The sequence below is a fragment of the Pipistrellus hanaki genome (genome assembly GCF_964339955.1).
Source record: "Pipistrellus hanaki genome assembly, chromosome: 13".
Taxonomy (NCBI): Eukaryota; Metazoa; Chordata; class Mammalia; order Chiroptera; family Vespertilionidae; genus Pipistrellus; species Pipistrellus hanaki.
The window spans coordinates 48,767,907-48,790,050 of record NC_140515.1 but is presented as its reverse complement, the minus strand read 5'-3'; the positions used below and the strand labels follow the sequence as shown (position 1 = coordinate 48,790,050).

At 45.7% G+C, this 22,144-nt stretch overlaps 1 protein-coding gene across 1 annotated transcript in view; it reads right to left on the bottom strand.

Annotated features, from left to right (window-relative positions):
• The window catches only part of GPD1L (glycerol-3-phosphate dehydrogenase 1 like), a 30,649-nt gene extending 21,930 nt beyond the window's left edge, over window positions 1-8,719 (bottom strand). The window contains exons 1-2 of the mRNA XM_084902157.1: window positions 8,478-8,719; window positions 218-395 (exon numbers count right to left, since the gene is read on the bottom strand). Coding sequence (XP_084758283.1) covers window positions 218-395; window positions 8,478-8,524 — 225 coding nt within the window. The 5' untranslated portion in view covers window positions 8,525-8,719. The remainder of the gene's footprint in view (window positions 1-217; window positions 396-8,477) is intronic.
• Between the last annotated feature and the right edge of the window lie 13,425 nt (window positions 8,720-22,144).

Sequence of the window (22,144 nt, the reverse complement as noted above, 5' to 3'; positions counted from 1 at the left end):
TGGTCTATTGTCCTTTGTTATGGCAGCCTGGAACACTAAACCAAAGCCCATTTCAGAGTCTAGGAAAACCAAAACCTGACCAAGCAAAGAGCTTGGCAGGAGGAAGGAACTGGAGAAGAGGGAAAAGGCTTTTGTTTTTCCTCAAGTCCCAGGAGTTAATTCAGGGAAACGTAGCTTTCCGACGTAACCAAATGTACTTTCCATCCTACAGCCTTACCACATTGTCCGGCAGCTTGTGTCCAGGGAGATATTTCACATTTTCATGGTCGTTATTTATGATGTCTGTCAGTTTTCTCCCGTCAACCATTTCTTCAAAAACCCACATCTTGACCGTGGAGGAGAACTTCTGAAGCTTCTTGACATTGTTACCAATTATTTTTGCAACGGCGGAACCCCTACAAGAAACAGAGGGAAAGAAAACAAAATTAAACTCACTTGGGCAGAAGAGAAAAATACATTAGATTCCACTTCAGAAGCCTCGCATTCTGGTTCTGATTCAAGCACCGAAAGTGTAACTCAAGATGTAATGTCAGCCACGAGCCAAGTAAAACTTAGTGGTTTTCAGAGGGGTGGGGGCATGAGTGGGGAGGGGTGGAGGATGGGAATGGGGGGGATTAATCAATAAATAAATTAAAAAAAAAAAACTTAGTGGTTTTCACCTGCAAATACCATCCTTGTGATCAGGAAAGCCCCAGAATTAGGTACAAGGTCAAAAAGCACCACCCCTGCTGAAACCGGTTTGGCTCAGTGGAAGAGCGTCGGTCTGTGGACTAAAAGGTCCCAGGTTCGATTCCGGTCAGGGGCATGTACATTGGTTACGGGCACATCCCCGGTGGTGGGGTGCAGGAGGCAGCTGGTCGATGTTTCTCTCTCATCAACGTTTCTAGCTATCTATCTCTCTCCCTTCCTCTCTGTAAAAAAATCAATAAAAAATATATTAAAAACAAAACAAAACACACCACCCCTTAAAACTAGTAAGCATCAACTTATCCTGGAAGAGAGGATCTCAGGGAGAGAAGAAATCCTCCTAAGAGATGGAATAAAAATAACAAATGTAGCTACTGTAAGTGCCATTTGTCTCCTTTTTCTTTATCCCCTCCTTTCTGTGGCCAGAAGACAGAACGAGATTGTTGGAGCTCCAGCAGCTCTCGTGGGCTGGGAGGAGATCTTACAGTAGGAGTAAAGATCACACGCAGCAAAGTAACAAGAGAAGGAGCCTGGATACTGATCCCATTGAGTAGAGATGCCATGACAGCTCAGGATGGCCAACCCCCAGATGATAAGCTATGTTCTGGGGAACGGCAGTCATGATGGAAAGATAAGAACCAGAGTGGATTCCAGAAAAAAAGCAGAGTAAGAACCCACTTTCTGGGGGCTTGAGTGTTTGGTCCCCCCAGCAGACATCCAGCTGGCTCCAGCCCAACGAGATCCCATCTTCTGCATCTCTATTGACCAAACATTCTGGTAACAAACCAGTTGCCCCATAGGCTTTCCAACAAGGGAAGAGAAGGCACTGCCACTAGTTAATGCCAGTCCTCCAGACAAGGGCCAAGGCTCTGCTGCTAAAGACCATGACAGAGGAGTTCATGGTTGGTCCAGGGATCTGTGCCCACCTCACAAATGTGCTCATTGCACAGTGGACCAAGGATCTGCCGAATGGGCCACGGATTGGTCCAGGGTTGGGCCAATAAGCTTCTACTGTAGGACTTTGAACAAGAGAAATAGTTTGTTTCTTAGACAAGTTTCTTGGTGTGATAAGCAAATGAAAGAAAGGTAAACATCACTTTATAAATTCATGGGTTAGGACGGTCATTGCTTTTTTCTAATAAGAAACTGAGATGAATTCTAAATTTGGTGAAACACAGTTTAAGAGTATAAAATTATAGTTTAATTCTTTAATTTTCTCAAGAAAACTTTTTTGTTGTTTTCATATCCCACAGTTGAGTAAAATCATGGTTCTTGTTAGAGAGAGAATTCTATGCTAAATTAATTCACAATTATTTTCTGAAAACAGAGGACTGATTTTACATCACAGATACATTAAAAAAAGTATTAACAAAATTCCTTCACTGATGACAATACACTGTGTAATGAGCCCATTTAATAACAACAGAAAATATCTGTGATCAATCAAATCGGAGGAACTTAGAAGAAATTTGAAAACTAGGAAATGTTGCATTCCTGTTTTTGCAATCTTAAATGACAGTCAATTCTGGAGACAATTTGGTGGGATGAAGGATATCATGGTGATATCAGAAGTGGGCAGGGCCTAAGCAGACAAGAGGAATATACTGGAGATCTTTATCCTTACTCTCCAATAAATCTCAGTTATTCTAACCCAACTCTAATTCATCCAAGCATATATAAACCTTTGTGTTTTAATAACCAGAAAAATTCAAATAATCATCTCTATACTAGAGGCCCAATGCACGAAGATTCATGCAAGAATGGGCCTTCCTTCCCCTGGCTGCCGGCACCACCTTCCCTCCAGTCTGGAGCAACCTTTCCATCTTCTCACACTGTTCAGAGTTGGTGTGGAGCTGCTGCTGTGGTGTGGAACGCCCCCTGCCACTCGGCACCTATACACACACACACACACACACACACACACACACACACAGACTCACGTGAGGCTAGTAGGACCTCATGCTGTCTCCTCCCTAGTCTCCTCAATAACCTCACTCACTCATTTATCTCAGTTATCGAATATTTACTGAGTACCTTCTGTCTGAGGCACTGGTGCTACAACAGAGAAAAGGCAATGCTTTTGCTCTAAAGGCTTACCAGTCACTCAGAGATATATAAGGTAGAAGGAATTCCCAGTTCTGTGTGGGACAAGAGGTGAAGGGAAATGGAGGGACATGTGGTTAGAAGGGGTAAACCCTGTGATGGACTTCAGCTCACAGGACGCAATCAACTGCAACTCATGTTAACCCACGAGAGGTCTCCCGTGCTGGGCCTTCTGTTGGGAGGACCCTGATGGACAGACCCCAGCTGGGATTCGGGGGGAAGGCATGGGGATCGTGCTGAGGAAGACTGTGCCTCTGCTGGGAAACAGAAAAGGCTTCATGAAATAGGAATGGGCAGAGCAGGCAACACCGAGTTCCCTCCCAACACTCACTAACCGCAGACACATGGCTGAGCCCAGCCAAGCCAAGAACCACAACTGTGCTGATGGCTTCCCATCTTCAAATCCATCAAATGATATACATGAAACATGACCAAAGTTTTGATATAAGCATTATACCTCCATAAGGCTACTTATAAAAGAGCATATTCCTTTTTTAGCTCTGAAATGGCACTAAGTGTTACTAGTTCTGACCAACACGAAGAAGCAGGCGCAAACACAGCAAAGGGAGTGTTCTGGAGGAACCCCAGTATGTTGGAGGGACTGGGGTCTACTTGCAAGTGGTGGATCCTGTTCTCGGGAAAATGACTGGCCTGCAGAGGGCCAGTCCAAAAAGTGCACAGATGCATTGAAAGTATGAGGCGGCCTCAGACTCGGGCCTTGTCAGGGAGTGGTGCTTGGCAAGAATTCTACCGCACTGCTTTGTTTTCATTCTACTGGTTGTTGTTGTTACCTTGTACATGTGTAGGAGGCAGCTGATCAATGATTCTGTCTCATCATTGTTGTCTCTCTCTCTCTCTCTCTCTCTCTGCCTTTCCCTTCTTCTCTGAAATCAATAAAAACATATTTAAAAAATTAAAATAAAAAGGAGCCCTACCCGGTTTGGCTCAGTGGATGGAGCGTCGGGCTATGGACTCAAGGGTCCCAGGTTTGATTCCGGTCAAGGGCATGTACCTTGGTTTCGGGCACATCTCTAGGAGGGAATGTGCAGGAGGCAGCTGATCGATGTTTCTCTCTCATCAATGTTTCTAACTCTCTATCCCTCTCCCTTTCTCTCTGTAGAAAATCAATTAAAAAATATATATTTTAAAAAATAAAAAGGTATAATATTTTAATCAGGCTGGGAGAGGTGCTGCATCACCCAAAGAATGGCCACCTGTCAAGTCAGGCCCAAACCCGACAGAACTCTGGTGGCCACGCTCCTTCACAGGGTGCAGACTCTTTCTGGGCAGAAAAGACTCAACAGTCCAGCCCTCCTTTTAGCAAGGAGAATGACAAGGGTTCCGAATGCCCGACGTTCCCCGCTCCAGGCCAGTCTCCCCTAGAGCTGATCCCATCCATGGAGCTAAAGGACACAGAGGGGTCAGATTTGGTTTAACTAACATTACGTGGTTTTGCTCATTAAAGCAATACATGAAAGAAGAAAAAGCAATTATGTATAATCTCACCGCCTGGGGAAGAACCACTGCTAGCATGTTGTGCAATTCTTGGCCGTTAAATGACTTTTCAAGTATAATCAAATGCCCGAGTGTCCGATACGAGTGTGAGACATGGAGCATTTTTACAATAGATTCCTCTTGGTGCATGCTTATTTGATCTCTGGATAGGGAAGCTTCCTAAGCTTCAAATCAAAGGGAGAAACCACGGGGGAAAGAGGAACCATGTGGACAACTTGGCATAAAGAAGGGGAGAAGGCGATGCAGAAAGCCTTTCTGTCTATCCGAATTCAAACGGGTGATTCTGTAACAGTTTGCTGTTGTTTTCTAACTGCACAAACTTTCTCACCCTGGTCAGAGGGGACTCTGAATCTTTGCCACTGTTCAGCTGTCACCCATCCTATGCTTAAACTCCAGCTTCCAAAGCAGAAGTGGGTCCGTGCTACCTGTGTCCATAGAGAAGGGATTATTTGTGACCTCAGAGGAGCTAATGGACAGCCGCTCAGACTGCTTCTGGGCTCTCCGTGTGGCAGTGCAGTGAGAATCGGGACAGAAACAGTAGTACAGGCAAGGAGGTGACAAAGGTGGGCAGAGAGCCACAGCGTGGCCCTCAGAAGGTTCCAGCAGACCACAAAAAATGAGTCACACACAACGCCCATGAGTCACCAATGCAAAGCAGGCCAGAACTCTCCCCGACCTTCAGTCTCAGGCCTCAGGCTGCTAAGAGATAAACAACCCCAGCTGCATACCACTGGTGCTCTGCCTTCTCTCCCAGCTCTGCCTCTGCTCCTTGGCCAAACCCCAACTGGTGCATTTTATGACCCAAGATGGTGCCGGCCAAAGGATGATGAAATCAATAATCATAATGATTAATGGTAGCTGGCATTAATTAAGGTCTACTCACCTTGTACTCTCCCTACATCATCTCATTTAATCCCAACCGTAATCTTAGACAGCAGGTAGTACCGACCTTTAAGCAATGATTCCTGGAGAGAAGCAGTTTGCTCAAGGCCTCAGAGCTTCCAAGACAGAAACCAAAGGCCCTTCTTCTACCCTGCCTCCACAGCAGGCCCGGGACACGCGCTCCCTCGCACAGAGGTTTGGCTGTACGTACAGCCCTGACAATTCAGTTCTAGAACTGGATCTTGCACTGTGTCTGGGAGGCCTTCCCAAGGTTCTGATGAAGAAACTTTGTTTCACATGTACAAAAATAATAATTTAATTAAAAAAATATATTTAAAAAAAGAAACTTTGTTTCATCTTAGGAGTTACTTAAGAAGCTTTTTTTTTTTTTTTTTTGGTGTACAGGTATGTTCTTTCTGTTATTGTTTTTCTGAGTCACCGTGTGCGCGTTTTGTTGTTTGCGTCACCAGAACCAAAAAGGGCCATACAGGCTAAGGAAGCAGCTTCCAGCATTCCCTGTGGCGTGCAGCACAGCAGGGCTGGGCTGGGTGGGTGCCTGGGGGCCAACCTCCAGCCTCCTCCCTGACTTAGAGGAAAGGAGGTGCCAAAGGCAGGTCAAGGACATGTTACACAACCCGGGTACTTCCCCTCATATATCCTTTCTGGCTGAAGCGCCCGGCAAGTCAGCTAGATTCAGTCTTCTGGTGTCTGTATTGCCATTGATCACTTACCCTCAGTGTGAGGGTAACAGCCACGTTGGAGCTAGGAGCTTAGGTGTGACAACACGTCTCCTGACATAAGCATTCTGAGCTACTTGAAAGGCCCCAGTGGAACATGTGCTCAATCACCTTCACATCCCTGAGAAGCCCACATCTGGGAAGGTAGAGCAAAGAGCTAAAGTCTCTCAGGGAAAAATCTGTCCCCAACCTCTGGGACAAGCCTAGCTTCAGTTGGTGATGCTGATGCAAGTGGCTTTTGGATCCCATTTTGAGAAACACTGTTCAAATGGTCACACCTAATCCCGTGACAGATATTTCATTCCTCTTTCTATTTATTTTTAATTTACCTTCCGAGTTTCTATCTATCTCAGGTCTGAAGCCAAGTTCTTAATGGCAGGGATTGTGTCTAGCTGTGCCTGTATCCCTGGAAAGGCCCCTAATACCTACTATACAGGCCAGACCCTCAAACGTCTACGGACCAGAGCCGAATGCGCAACGAGCTCCCAAGTTCTTGAATCTCTGGCGAGGCAGGCGGTGATCCTCTCTCTAGGACTGGGGTGGCTCTGAACCCAGAGCCATGGCAAGGAAGCCAACAACTGTTCCCATCTGATCCCTAGTTCCTGGGGCCAGGCAGCCAGCCCAAACCATCGGCCCGGCACATTTCTCAATTGCTCTGCTCCGGTGTCACAGGCCAAGTTTTGCTCCAACTCCCTGGGCCGGCGTGGGCCAAGAAAAGTCAAGTATAGAGTGAAACTGGGGGAAGGCAGCCAAATACCAGCAGAGGGGGCAGGAGGTTCACCTCACCGCTCCTGATCCAGGCCCAAACCCAGCGGGGCAAAGCGGTGCTACTTCCCCTGCACCGGGCAAACCGGGAAAAGGTGCTGCCACCTGTGGCTCTGGGTCCTCTCACAGCAGAGGAGCCTCATGTTGAAAGGACACTCGCTACGTGGGTGCTTTGCCAGTGCCATGGCCAACAGGGCAGCTGACATCTCACTCGAGTGACCTTGGGGATCAAAACTGGGAAAGCCGGACTGAGAGACCAAATGAAGCTCTGCCGTGGATGGGTACCAACTCCATTCAATGTTGTGAGGACACTATTTTTAACAGAAAAGCGCATTCATATCCTAGTGTTTGCAGGGCACAGAGGGAAAGGAATATATGTAAACATTCATTTGCAGGCGATGGAATTCCTCCAGAAAGGATGGAAGAAACGGGTAACACCCGTTTTCCTCCAGAAGGTCCTTGGGGCACAAGTGTGGGTGGGAGATGGTACAGGGTGTTTGTTTGTGAGTTTTTTTTGCATCTTTTGGGTTTTAAACACGTGAATATATTACCTAATCAAGTATAATTACATTTTAAAAGTTAGTTTTAAAAACACGTATTTTAAAAAATCCGTTTTCAGATACTCCGTATTTACTTAGCATACGCCAGACCCTAGGGTAGATGCTGTTCTCAAGTGCTGGATTGCGGAATAGAAACAGATAAACAATCATTCCTTGGGGCCATAGGTCAGAGGGGCCCCTGGATTTGAAGGAAAAGGTAAAGAACCAGTTAAGGTTTCCTCCAATAAGTAGGCAGTAATAGGAATTGCCACCACGCTCCTAGAAGCCCGAACTGTGATGAGTGTTAGGCCACAGGGACACAAAAACACTGGATGAATGTCACTCTGAAGATTCCATCCCCGTCCCTCAGATGCGGAAGGGAAAAATAGTGCTCGGCAACAGAAGCGAGATCGAAAAGATCAGATTTTATCCTACACGTTGCCCCCTCCCCCAGCTCACCAGAGAATCACATTGTGTAAGTTTGATAAAGGGAACTAACAGGGAGCATTCATAGAATGCTTACAAGAGTGTTTGGCAGAAAGTGCTGTGTAAATGTTAAAAGTCAAATAAAGCCTCGCAGAGACGCAAAGGATCGGAAATCCCCCCAGAGAATAATTTTCTGCGCCCCTGGATTATTCTGGGAACCAGGCCTGCGTTGGAAATTGGGTTTTCTTCCTGACACAACGTTACTAAGATACGAGACACAACAGCGATGAGGGGCTAGACTCGCACTTTGAAGGGCAGTGCCGTCCCGCCAGAGACCAGGGTAGCAAGCGCCTTTTAGCCTTCTCTACCTTTCTCTCTCCGATCACCGAAGCTACAGGAAGATTATTGGAGCTTCCTTCCGCTCCTCCACCTGGGCGATCCGCCGAGAACGGAGAACGGAGAACGCCCTTCTGAGGCTGTTGCGCAGGACACCCAGGCGTGGAGAGCAGGTGGCCTCGCTGCGCCCCCCGCGCGCGGTGACAGGAGCGCAGACAGGTGCCTGCGGGCGCGCCATCCCGCTCTCCGCGCTGCTCCCCGAGGACGCGCGAGCCCAGAGCCTCCGGGGCGAGTGCCTCGCCTCGGCCTCCCCGGGTGCGCGGTACCCAGCCCGGCCCTGAGGCCGGCCGCCCGCCCCGCCTGCCTGCGCGCGGTGCGCGGTGCGCGGTGCCCACGCCGCTGCGGGGACGCGCGGCCCTAGCCTCGCACGCCCGGGAGCGGGGCTTCCTGAAGGCGGATCCCGTGGCGTCAGCCCACCGCCGCTCACCAGTTCCCCGAGCCCACGATGCACACTTTCAGGGGCGACGTTGCCATGACGGGACAGAAACGCAGCAGCCGGACGCGTGCCTTTCCAGTCTGCCGCTGGCCTCCGCCCGCCCGTGCAGCCTGACCTGCGGCGGCAGATCCCGAGGACCACGCCCCTCCCGCTTCTCCGCCAATGGCCGTGGCCACCCCCCACCCGGGAACCCCGGGCTACAGCGGGCAGCCCGGGTGGACCCGCCCCGCCACTCCCGAGAACCACTGCGCACGCCTGGGCTGGGCTGCCCTCTCCGCCCCGCCCCACCCGTGCCCGAGGCATGCCGGGACTTGTAGTCCACAGCGAGCCCCGCGGGGAGGCCCCGCCCACCGCACCACGTGCCTCCCGGCGCGGTTGCGCAAGGGTTTGAGCTTTCGGCCACGGAGGCGGCGCTCCACCCGGCGGAGCTGGTCGGGTTCGGCTCCCCGCAGTGACCCGCTACCCAAGCGGGAAGCGACGCCCACACCTGTCTTTTCAGCCTCTGCCGCACTTGTTAGAAGCAAGACAGCCTGGCACCCCTGAACTTCCCAATGAATTTTAAAACTTCTGAGGCCTTCGGGACCTGGCTGGACGGAACCTGCGCTTCAGGGTGGCCGCTAAAGACCAGAGAGAGGCCGCACCCACTTGCTCTGCAGAACTTGCCTTTTCTCCTTAAGTTGGTTGTGAGACCCTCCCGAACCCCTTCCTTCCTACAAAAGTATTCATTCCGAGTGGTTTAAACTGGTGGTTCTCTAACTCTGCTGCTTACCAGTCTCTGGATTTTTTAAAAAAACACCCAGGCCGAGGCACCACCTCAGGCCAAGGGCGTCACTCTCCCAGGATAAAATACAAACATCAGATTTTTATTATTATTATTATTTTTTTTTTTTTTTTTTTTAATTCAAGAGATGATTGCAAAAGGCAGTCACAATTGAGAACCAGGGAATTAAAATACCGGCTGAGGCTGGCTGAAGAAACAAATACTCCAGTACCTAGAAAAAGACGAGGCCTATTCATTGGATGCCCAGAGGACTGATTTATTTTTGTTTTCACCTCTACATCGTATGAAAGAAGTATCTAGGTTACTTAGGATATTTACTCAGAGAAACACGTAGACTGGATGAGAGAGAGATCCATTCTGTCCTCTCTCACAGATGATTTTGCTCTCAATTATTTGCACTAATGGGAAGATAGCCTACGCAGGGAGGGTGGGGAAAAATGGATTATTCAAGCTTTATTCATTTTTTTTCTATTGCCTGCGTGTTACAATATGGGTATAAGTTAAATAATGACCTTATGTGCTTGAAGAGTATACATTGTGAAGATTTACCGCAAGTAGCTGATTCAATTTTAGCCTTTGCCTGGAAGATTTATATCCCTCATATGGAAACTCCTGTTCCCCAATGTTTCCACTGCACGTGCGTGATAATGTGCTACATGACTATTCTGTGGATATACCTATACAACACCACTCATTGTATGGGGTTTACCGACCACCTGGTATCATCACCTGTTATACACAACACATTATACACAGAGTAAGTAGTCATTTGTTTTGCAGACTGGTTACAAAGATTAATACGGCCCTAGCTGGTTTGTGCAGTGGTTAGAGCATCGGCCTGCAGATCTAAGGGTTGTGAGTTTGATGCCTGGCCCTGGTTGGGGCTCACTGAGGAGGCAACCAACCCATGTGTCCTACGTAGATGTTTAGATATTTCTTGCTCTCTGCCCCTCTTCTTCCTGTGGCCCATTCTCTCTAAGAAATCATTGGAAAAAATATCCTTGGGTGAGGGTTCAAACAAACAAACAAAGAAAACAACAACAAAGATTAATATAACAACCAGATAGGTGAAAGGAGAGGAGAATTTCAGTCAGAGATGCAGGTAGACCAGATGAAATTGTAGGGGCCTGTGATGGAAGGAATAAAGGTGCTATACAGTCTGTGGTTGCTCAGAATAGTGATGAAAGTTTGATAAGGATATTTACCTAGCCTCAAACTGTCCACACAAATTATTTACAAGGCTTAAAAGAGTAAGAGAAAATTTTTAGAGAAAACTGGCTAACATCACCTTAACCAAATGGTCAAAGTCAGCATTACCAGATAAACCAACACATGGGCCTTCTTTAGTAGGAATGAGAAGACAATTAATATTGGCTTGTTGGGAAAAAAATATTTTGAAATAGTTCCCAGACCTTGGGATTTTATAGATGAAAAATGTTTGTACTTGTTTTCAAGTCTGACATAGAATTGCCAATTTTTTTTTCCATGTTAGGACATAAACTATTGCTGTATACGATTCCTATTTCATTTCAACTTTATTTCTTTTAATGCATCTCATTCATTTTAATTTAATTTGTTTTTTGACGAATTAATACATTCACATTATTTAAAAACTAAAAGGATCAAAAGGGTGCATAGTGAAATTCTCTCTCCCTCCTTTTCCAGTAGCTCTCCAGTTTCTTGAGGAACTCGTTAATAATTTCTTATGCATACACATTGTTTTGTTACCTGCTCCCATTTTAACTTTATTTCATAGTAGAAATGTCAGCCAATACCAAAAAAAAAAAAAAAAAAAAAAAAAAAAAAAAAAAATTGAACGCACGTAATGAAAACTCAAAATTAAAAAATAAAAAGAATACATGTAGCTTTCAGAAAACTCTCCCACAAAGTCTATTTCTCATTTCTCTGTGGCGCTGAAACCCTTTTCACAGGCCGGTGTTGGTTAGATGCATTCCTCTAACTCCAGGTAAGACTTACACTTGGGCCACCCTAGAGAAACATTTTAGCCACTCTGTCCTCGTATCGATAGTATGATACATATGTCACCACTTTGCTTCCTAATTACCCTGTACGATCCCCAGTGGTGACATTTGTTCTTGGTACAACTGGCTTCAAATGAAATTGCCCATCTTCAGTATTGCTATTGACAGTCTAATGAGGAATTACAGATTTTTGGCTGAAGAAAACAATGCTTCATTCTGGAAACATACATGGGATTTCATCTCACTTCCTTGGGGATTAGAGACATAATGGATGAAAGGCAGTTTGGCTGCTTGCACGAACCAAATAGAGCCCCAGACACTTAGAAGAGGCAGGTGTCAATTGTAATCTGTTCATATCAAAGCTTATTAAATGATAAAGGGTTTTTTGTACTAGCCTTTATCCACCAACTGTTCCTTTTCACCAGTCTTTTATATTGGGGATGGTGTGAGGATTCAATTTGTGAAAGAAATACTACCACCCTGACCCGTTTGGCCCAGTGGATGGAGCGTCGGCCTGAAGACTGAAGGGTCCCAGGTTCGATTCCGGTCAGGGCCGTGTACCTTGGTTGCGGGCACGTCCCCAGTGTGGGGTGAGGTTAGGAGGCGGCTGATTGGTGTTTCTCTCTCATCATTTCTGACTGTCCCTCTCCCTTCCTCTCTGTAAAAAAAAAATCAATAAAATATATTTTAAAAAATGAAAGAACATACTACTATAAGCTACCTTTAGTCTAGCAGCCAGCTCTTAGCCAAGCACGTGGGTCACTTGGAGACCTTGGGAGTTTTAAAGATGAAGTTACCAGGCTTTGTATTGTTCCTGACCAGAGAAAGGCAGAGATATTTATTCAGTTTCTACTTGATTAAAAATCAAATGTCAACCTGAACTTGATTCTAGATTTCTGTCTTGTTCATTTGCTTATTCAGCAGGTATTCTCTGAACCCCTACCACGAGCCCAGAGCTGACAATACAATGTTGAAGAAAAGAGACAAAGTTTACAGTTTACAGAAAGGAGGTCAGATAAAGAAACAAGTATCTTCCACAGAGCCCAGACTGGGGTTGCTCTGATAAGAGACAGGGAGCTCCAGGAACAGAGAGGAGGGCTACCCACCTGGACCCAGGGTGTCAGGTAAGACCTTCTGGAAGAAGGATGTCTGAGCTGAAGGCTGAGTGGGAAGCAAACAGAGGAAGAGTGCCTGAGGCGGATAGAACACCACGCATGAAGGCTTGGGGGCAAAAGAAAAATAGCCATTGGTCCCTCTGAGAAAGTTCAGTAGGTTGGAGGATAGAGCAAGCGGTAAAGATAAATGAGGCAGACAGGTGGACAGGGACCAGGTGATGGAGGTTCTGTTACAGCAGTTTGAGTTTTATTTCTAAGGCAGTGGGGGAATCATAAAGTGTTTAAAGTGATACATGATGTGGTCATATTTGTCTTTTACAAGATCACTGGAGGTACAAAACGGGAAGCGACGAGCACAGTTAGAAAAGGTGTTGGTTGCAGTGATCCAGGCAGCAGGGTTAGGGAGGAGACCAATTCCAGGCGGAACCTATGGGATCTGACATGTGAAGGGGTCGGGGAGAGGGGAGCGTTAAGGATGACTTCCAGATTTCTGACGTGGACAGCGGGCAGGTGGTGGTGGTGGTGGTGGTGGTGGACAGAGGGTGTTTTAAAGCAGAACTTGTCTGTCTTGGCAAAAACAAAAATATCTGTGGCTTTTCTGGTTTTCCTCTTGGTTAGCCTGTGAAATCAGATACCAACCCTTGGGTGGAATTTTGTGCTAAACAGAATTCAAGACTGGTCGCAGTTTTCCATAACTTTAAGAAAACTGATTCAATCTGTGAAAGATTTGCAGGTTGGAGGAATTTAGAAAGCATGTCACTTCCTCATGCGAGACAGAGTTGGATAAAGCTTAGCCCTCGTGAAATGTCTTCATAAGACAGGAGGTTGGCCACTCTCTGTGGGTTTCCTCTTAATTAAAAAAAAATCAAAATAGTTTTAAAATTGTATAGTGGCGAATGATATTAAATGGAGATAACAATCCTCCTTTCTAGATTTCACTACCTAGAAATATCTGCTTTATTTATTTCATCTGATATTTTCTTCCATATTTTTACATAATGTTCTTGTGCTACCATTTATTTTTGAATTAGCATTTTTGAATATGTAATACATGTGGCTCTAAAATAAAACATACAAACAGTAAAGAGCATCTTTTCTATTCCTGTTGCCTCCTTTTTCAGGTAACCATTGTTATTAATTTTCTGTGTATACTTATATGCAAGAAAATAGCACTATATATTTACTTCTTCTGCCTTTTCCTTTATATATATGTATATAAAAGATGGTATAAGCCCTGAGTGAGTAGCTCAGTTAGTTAGAGCATCATCCTGACATGTCAAGGTTATTGGCTTAATGCTGGATCAGAACACATATACTTGTAAGAATCAACCCATGAGCCTTGGCTGGCTTGGCTCAGTGGGTAGACACATCAGGACAAGTGTCCCAGGTTCGATTCTGGTCAGGGCACATGCCCAGGCTGTGGGCTTGAACCCCAGTAGAGGGTGTGCAGGAGGCAGCCGATAAATGATTCTCTTTCATCATTGATGTTTCCATCTCTCACCCTCTCCCTTCCTCTCCGGAATCAATAAAAATATATATTTTTTTTTTAAAAAAAGAACCAACCAATGAATGCATCAATAAGTGGAACAACAAATTGATGTTTCTCTCTTTCTCTCTGTGTGTGCTCCCTGGAAGGAGAGTCTCTCTCTCTAAAAAAAAATCTATACATATAAAGAGGTAATATGCTAATTTGTCCTTTATGGTGAGCCAGTCTGTGGGTGTGTCCCCACCCAGCGCTGAGGTGAAGCTGCCTGCCTCCCTGGCTGGGGATGTGACAGTGCTTGCATGCGTCCCTGCTCAGCGCTGACATGATGCGGCAAGGGAAGGGGGAAGAAGGAGAGGGACTGGGCTGTACGGGGGACCTCAAGGTGTGCCCCCTGCCCTGGCCTGGGCTGGGGGACCTGAGGCCTCAGCCCCTCCTTGCAAAGCTTGACGGGGGACCTGAGACTGCACCCCCCACACCTGGAAGGTCTTGACAGGGATAGGGCTGGCGAGGTCTGAGTCTCACCCAGTGGTGGTGGGGCCGGCCAGGCCTGGGTCTCCTGTGTTTTCAAAGTGTGTGCAGGTGGTGGGCGGGGATTTGACTCTAGGTCCCTCAGCGCGCCCCAGGCACTGACAGGAGGGAGATTTTATATACATTCTACTAATTTTCTTTCATCCCTGATACTTCTATTATAGAGAAAGGGCAAATAGCAATATTAAAATATTTATTCTAATTCCCTTTTAATGTGCATGGATTTCATGCACCAGGCCACTAGTTAATAATATAAAGAAGATGGTATCATATCCTGTATCAATCGTGATAAGTTGCCATAATGATCCAAACATCTGTGGTGGAGGGAAAATCTAGGCCCTCCCCACCCCCCCTTTCCTCTTTGGTCTCCTGGCTGGTCTAATAATCAAATTGACATGAGCCAGATCCACAGGAGAAAATAACCAAATTTAATTATGAACATGGGGCCCCAGGACAAAGGGGCAGTTGAGGCTTATATGGTAAGGAGAAACAAGGTGGGGGTTGTGGTCTGGAACTTCAAAGGGGAGGGAGGCAATTTAGAGGAAGATGAAGAGTGCAAATATTTGGTAAACAAGTGTTTGCTGCGCCACGCTGAAACAGTGGGACACGGAGAGGATGTGGATGAAATGAGCCTTGCTGGGTTCCTCCCTGTCTATCACACCTGGTTCGGATTAAACTGTAGGGTCTGTGATGATAGCTCCCTTCCTGAGGCAGGTCCTCTGTGGAGATCCTTTTAGGCAGTTGGGAAGCTCAAAGGTTCCTCCTGAGTCTTTTGTTTTATTTTTTAACAGAATGGAAGGAGAGGGAGAGACAGATCGAAACATCTCAATGATGAGAGAAAATCATTAACTGGCTGTCTCCTGCACACCTCCTACTGGGGATCCAGCTGGCAACCTAGGAATATACCCCGACTGGGGGTGGAACTGTGACCCCGTGATTCATAGGTCAGCGCTCAACCACGTCAGCCAAGCTCTTTTGTTGTTTTTTTTTAAAAAACAACCAGCTTAAAATAATCAGTATCCCCCCCCAAAAAAGGCATATTTTGTGGTGGCAAACTCTGCTGCCACCGCCCCCGGCCCCCCCCCCCCCACACACACACATCTTAGTGGCATTTTTCTCATTCATGCTTCATGTCCACTCAGGGTTGTTCCACATTCTCTTCACACAGGTTGCAAAACTGCAGCGTTTCTACCACCTGGAGAGTCATGCGTACAATGGCAGGGGCAGGCAATACAACAGACCACTCACCGGCCCCTACTCACTGGCTTTTTCCCAGAGGTGACATAGGTCACTTCTGTCCCATTCAGTGGCCAGAGCCTTCCACGTGGACCTGACAGTTGACAGGGGGCAGGGAAGTGCAAACTCGCCATACGCCCTGGGCTCGGAGAGCCAGATGTGGTGAGCCGCACTGATGATTACCCCAGATGTGGATCCTTCTGCACCTTGCTTTTTTCAGTTCAGAAAACATTTAATTAATCATGCCATTTCAGTAAGTGGAGCATCCTCATTCTTTTTTAAAAAGCAGATGGACATTTGCATTATTTTCAATATTTCCTTTACAAAAAATGCTGCAGTGAATGAATACTCGGTTGTTACTTTGCAAACATGGGCATTATGTCTCTAGGATAGATTTCCCCTGAGTGGCATTGCTGGTTCACAGGGTGCACCCCTTTATAACTCTGATAGATACACCCAATCGTCCTCCACAGAAATTAGGTCAGTTTCCTCCCTTCCTAGCAATGTATGTCAGTGTCTGCTTCCCCACAACCTTGCCAAGGGAGTCTATTACCAATTTTTGGGGTTTCACCAATCTGATGGTTGAAAATATTCTCATTTTGCCGAAACCGGATTGGCTTAGTGGATAGAGCATCAGCCTGCGGACTGAAGGGTCCCAGGTTCGATTCTGGTCAAGGACATGTACCTTGGTTGTGGGCACATCCCCAGTAGGGGGTGTGCAAGAGGCAGCTGATCGATGATTCTCTCTCATCGATGTTTCTAACCCTCTATCCCTCTCTCTTCCTCTCTGTGAAAAAATCAATAAAATATATTTTAAAAAAAGAAAATATTCTCATTTTAATTTTACATTGTATTTCCCTTAGTATGAATAAAGTTTCTGGCTACTTCTTGATTTTCTTAATAAATAGTAAATGAGGATGGTTTTACTTCTTCAGTACTACCCTTCCACCTCCACATCCACTCCCCTCCACCCCCCACCCACACACATCCTCTCTGCTTCAATCTTGCATCACAGTTTTTGGTGAATTCCACAGTTACTTTGACTTATTAGGATGTGTAAATATATTTAGTTATATCTCCAAGGAGTGTATCGTAATAAGATTTCCTCTCGTGTACTTTTTCTCCCTCCACCCCTGCACTTAATAATTGCCTTGGACTTTTTACCCTGAATTGGATAAAAGATTCCTGAGCTACCACTTCAGCCCTAGATTCTACCTCTGAGCCATGAAACGAGTTAGGATTAGATGTCTATTTTGAGTATGCCACTCCATTTTTTTATATCTCTGTGTTAAAGTGGCTTAGATTCTTCCCCAACACACTGTTCCTTTCTGTATGACCTCCTTTTCTCCCTCATCCCCACGGGAAGTTTTAGAACTTGCCTTTTATCCCCACATCCTGAAATTTCATGATTATAGCCCTGCCATGAGCATTTATCTCCTTCCCTACGTCTTTCCTTTCCTCGTCTCAAATGTGTGCCTGCCCCCATCTCCACTTCCTATATTTTATCTTTCAACTCTTTTGGTTCTTTATTTTAAGACCATGTTGGTTTCTACTTCCAAAAGTTCTTACGGCCTGGCTGGTGTGGCTCAGTGGCAGAGCATCAAACTGTGAACCAGGAGGTCACGGTTCAATTCCTGGTCAGGGCCACAGCCGTTCTTGCTTCCGCCCCTCCTACCAATCTCAGTGTGCTTTCTTCTTTAATTCTCTAGTTGTAGAACGTCTATTCAGCCAGATTTCAGGTGGTCTGAATGACTGTTGTTCTATATTTTAGTTGTAATTTTGATGTGGTTGTGGGACGCAGCAAGTACTGCGTTTACCTATGCCACCATCTTGGTTTCTTTCTACAACTCTTTGATAAAAGTTTTGACATGCCAATACTCCCAGTTATTCATACCTTAGTGTTCATTACATTAATCAGGTCACTACTTAAACTTAGCTATGGGGTGTTAAATAGTAAGAGATAAAGATCACTAAATGCCAATTTAAGAAAGAGCTAACTACATTTCCTTGCCTGGAAAGGGAGAGCCACGTCATTCAGTCTGAGTTCTGAGTGTCTCAGAGACAGATCAAAAGGGCTAAAGGTCTAGATGTGGAGCAAGAAGGGAGGGAACAAACAAATATAAGGCAGTTCTCTGGGTGCAGGTCTCTGGGTGTTGGAGGAGGAGGACTCTAAACTCTTCTTTGGGACCTCTCAGGTGTTACATCACTGATGCTGAGATGCTTGCATCCAAACAGATCCACGAGGGGTTTTGTAAAGTGTTCTGGTGGGCCCAGGACAGGACTCACCAGGCAGGAGTGTCAGGAGATGGTCAAGCTTGGTCAGTGTTGCTCTGAGGTTGAGTGTCAACCTATGAACCAATAAGTCACAGTTCAGTTTCCGTCAGGGCACATGTCCAGGTTGTGGGCTCTAACCCCAGTGGGCAGTGTACAGGAGGCAGCCAATCAATGATTTGCTCTTATCATTGATTTTTCTCTTTCTCTCTCTCTCTTCCTCTCCCTGAAATCAATAAAAACATATTTTTAAAAAGTATTTGCATTTGAAGAGGAGTACCCAGATCTTAAGAGGAAGACACAAATATATCATCTTTTTTCCTTGTTTTATTAGATACTAGAGGCCCAGTGCACAAATTCGTGCATGGGTGGGGGTCCTGCTGGCCTGCCCCGATAGGAGCTGATTGGGCAAGGCCACCGGGGGGGAGGGACTGTGGGAGTTGGCCAGCAGGCCCTGCCCCCAATTGGGGTTAGGGGGGCCAATCAGGGGGAGGGTCCCCTTCCCCCTAAATTGGGCCTGTTGGCCGGCCGCAGTGCACATCATAGAGACTGGTTGTCCACTCGTTCCAGTCATTCCAGTCATTCTGGCATTCCGGTGCCTTGGCTTTTATATATATACTAGAGCCCTGTTGCATGAAAATTTGTGCAGTAGGCCTTCCTTGCCCTTCTGCTCCAGGCGCAGCAGAGAAGCCAATCCTCTTCAGTCTTCAGTCTTTGCTAGGCTGGAACCTTCAGTCTTCGCTCCATGCCTGCATATGCAAATTAAACAACCATATTTGATGGTTTAATCTGCATACTCACTCCTGATTGGCTGGTAGATGTCCTGGAGTTGTGGTTAATTTGCATACTTCTCTTTTATTAGTGTAGCTAGATAGTTTCACCACTCCCAAAGGGCAGAAGATGCAGAATCACCCTAGCATGAAGGAAGAAACCAAGATATCTTTTCTTCTGGTTTCATAAGCTACAGTATCACTGTTCCCACAGGGCAGAAGATGCAGAATCACTGCTGCCAAAAAGTGGAGTTCATGTTGGGAATTCCTGAGTTTGTTTGGAGAAGATAAAGAGATTTCTGAGTAGGCCTCTGACTTTTAGATCATGCTGTGTGGGCAGCTGTCTTCAGAGAGAGCTGAGAAATACATAGGGCTGGTGGTTTCTTTGTCAGCTGATCTCTGGAAGTCCTTGGGTGAACTTTCAGAGGTAGGCCCAGATTTGTGGGAAGTCACAAGGAGATTGCTGGGCAGAGATATAACGGTCCCACAGGAAGTTGGGGGTAGTTGTTACCCTAAAGGGGACCTGACTCTGATGGAATCAGCCTAAGGCTGGCTGATAGTGTTCTTGACTTTGTACAGTAAAAATTTCATAATACCGAGTCCAGGTGGTTTTTAGAGGATGCTTATTAAATCTGGAGACAGTGAACTAAGGCCATTCATAGAAGTGTACTTTGCAGCCCCTCCCATAAGCCAGCTGCTAATATAGGGTAGGACAAAGATTACAGGGGGGAGGTAGGGATTATAGGCATGGGGAAGTAGGCTATGCAAGCTGGGTTGTAAATCTTTCCATGATAATAGGCAGTTCTTGAATGAGAACAGACTGCATTCCAAGGTTGACTCCCAGGTCCCAGATTCACTCCCAGTTCCCGGGGGCATACAGCTCCCACCAGGTTAGAATGTCCTTTCTTTAACCACTGCAAGGCAATCACAGTTAACAGCATGATTAATATTTCTCGTAATCATATCTAGTCCCCAATATTCTATTTTTGCCCCTAATAATGTCTAGTTGATTGTTAGACCAGCCAAGAGAACCTTGATGGAAGAGGAACGTTGGTTCATCCCCCATATTGAGGTGCAGGAACCCTCCTTAATCAGATGGAAGGCCCCGCCCTCAACCTCTGACCTTGGTCTGTTTACCCTGGGCCTGATTACTCTTCCTTGTGTTAAGGTCCAGAGTTCCTGAGCTGTGGTGCTTGCTGAGAGCTGGAACTTTTGCCTAGTGGCCTTCCTGGTCTTCAGCACTTGGCTCTCAACCCCATGCTCCCTCCTCTGCTTCCCAGCTCACTGCAGCTTTACATCGGAAAGTGGTCATTCTTTCCTGGGGCCCAAAATCGTCTGCAGCCACATGTTCTCTTGAGAAGTAACTCAGTTTCCCTTCTAGCTTCCTCCAGAGGGCATGCAGTGTTCTCATTCTACTCTTGAAACATGCCAGAGTGGATTCAGCAACCAAGAGGCAAGAGTTGAAACTGGAAATAAGTCAGGGTTGTTATAAGTCAACTTTTATTCCATCCCACGGCATCCATCTTTTTGATAGATCTCTATTGCACTCATCAAGTCCAAGCAATGTGTAAATATTTTTAGCACATAAACTGCTGGGAATTGAGGTTATCCAAGACCCATGACTAATATCAGAATTTGTGCTCTGGCCGTACATTCCAGGCAAAATAAATGCTGGAATTGGAAGCCTTTCATCTGAAAGGATTGATATCCTCACATGCTTCTGAATCAGCTTGTCAAAATAGTATGGATGATCTTTATTTTTAAATCTCATATATTTGTGACACATGTTGTGGAATAAAAACAGGAAGTTAAGGATCTGAGAATTGACAAATGCTACTGTCTTGTCTGGAATCCCATAATACAAGTCTAATTCCCTTCCACAAGTCTTTTGCTGTAAAGGAAGTATGTGAGCCATGATGCCAAGCCCTTGGCCACCGTGGCACCAAGTTCAGGTTCGTGCAAGAAGCTCACACCCCAACCTTTGGTCTCCCCTTTTGAGCTCTGTGTTTCTGCGTAAGTTTCCATATCTGCACTCAGAGTTTTTTGTCTGGACCAGTGTGAAAGAACCTTCTAAATCCTAAAGACAATTTATATTTTACAAACATTAGCTATTGTGAATGAAAACAGAACTGAAACTTATAGGGAAATTGGTGCTAGGTAAAACAAACAAACAAACAAACGAACGAACAAACAAAAAACCAACATCTAAATCCTGGCCATGAGGCTCTGTGTCTGAGTGTCAACCTATGAACCAGGAGGTTACGACTCGATTCCTGGACTGGGCACATGCCTAGATTTTGGGTTTGATCAACAATTCTTTCTCATCATTGATGTTTCTATCTCTTTCTCCCTCTCCCTGCCCCTCTGACACCAATAAAAATATATATTTAAAGAATACCTAAAATTAGAGAGTCTTATAAGAAGGAAACTATTTACCCAAGTGTTCTTTCATTTTGTCTTTTGAGAAAAGCATTGTCATTGAGGAATGGCATTTATGAAAGTTCTGGACTAATAGGACTAATTGTAAGCCTAGTCTACATTTAAATCTTCATTTCAGGGTAGAAACTGAGACTTGGGAGACTCAGTGATTTGACTGAAACCACACAGCAAGTTAGTGTCAGGGCTGAGCCAAGAATCCAGGCCAGGCTCATTTGGCCTTTGTTTGCATTGCCTTTCTCCATGTTTCTGATTTGGAGCACCCTATATTTCTGCCCTGGTTTCCCTTAAATTATAAATCCAGCTCACTTCCCCTTTTCTCCCCACAATTCCATCCTTGCTCTTCCCTTTGCCATCCCAAATTGCCATCCAGTCAGCCTTGTATTAGGCACACAATTGATTTGCATTCCTTCCCGACTCCTCTACTTTTTTCTAGTCTCTTCTGGCCAGAAATAATCTATCTTTTTTCTCAAAACAGAAAACAAGCTTGATCAAGCACAGCTCAGTGGTTGAGCGTCGACCTGTGAGCCAGGGGGTCAAGGTTTGATTTCAATCAGGATACATGCCCTGGTTGTGGGCTTGATCCCCAGTGGGAGGCATGCAGGAGGCAGCTGGTTAATGATTCTCTCTCATCATTGATGTTTCTATCACTCTCCCTTTCCCTTCCTCTCTGAAATCAATAAAAATATACTTAAAAAGCAAAACTAGTCACCTGCCCTCACTCTAAGTAGGCTAAGTAGCTCTCCAGGTTGCTAAATCTCAGCAACTTGTGTAAGACCTGCACCCTCCTTTGGGGTGGAGAGGCAACATTGGACAATGCATTCCTTTAAAGGGTTCTAAGCTGTGTAAGACTTCAAGGCTTTCCCCCAAGGACTTCACCTTGGATGCTGTCCACTATCATGATAGATAAGTAACTTTAATTTTATTGTGGATAATTTAAAAAGCATGTGTTCATCCCATCACTCATTTATGATTTCATTTATGTAATAAATATTTACTGAACTCCTACTGTGTGCCAGGCCTGGGGCTGGATACTGGGAACATAGCAGTTTA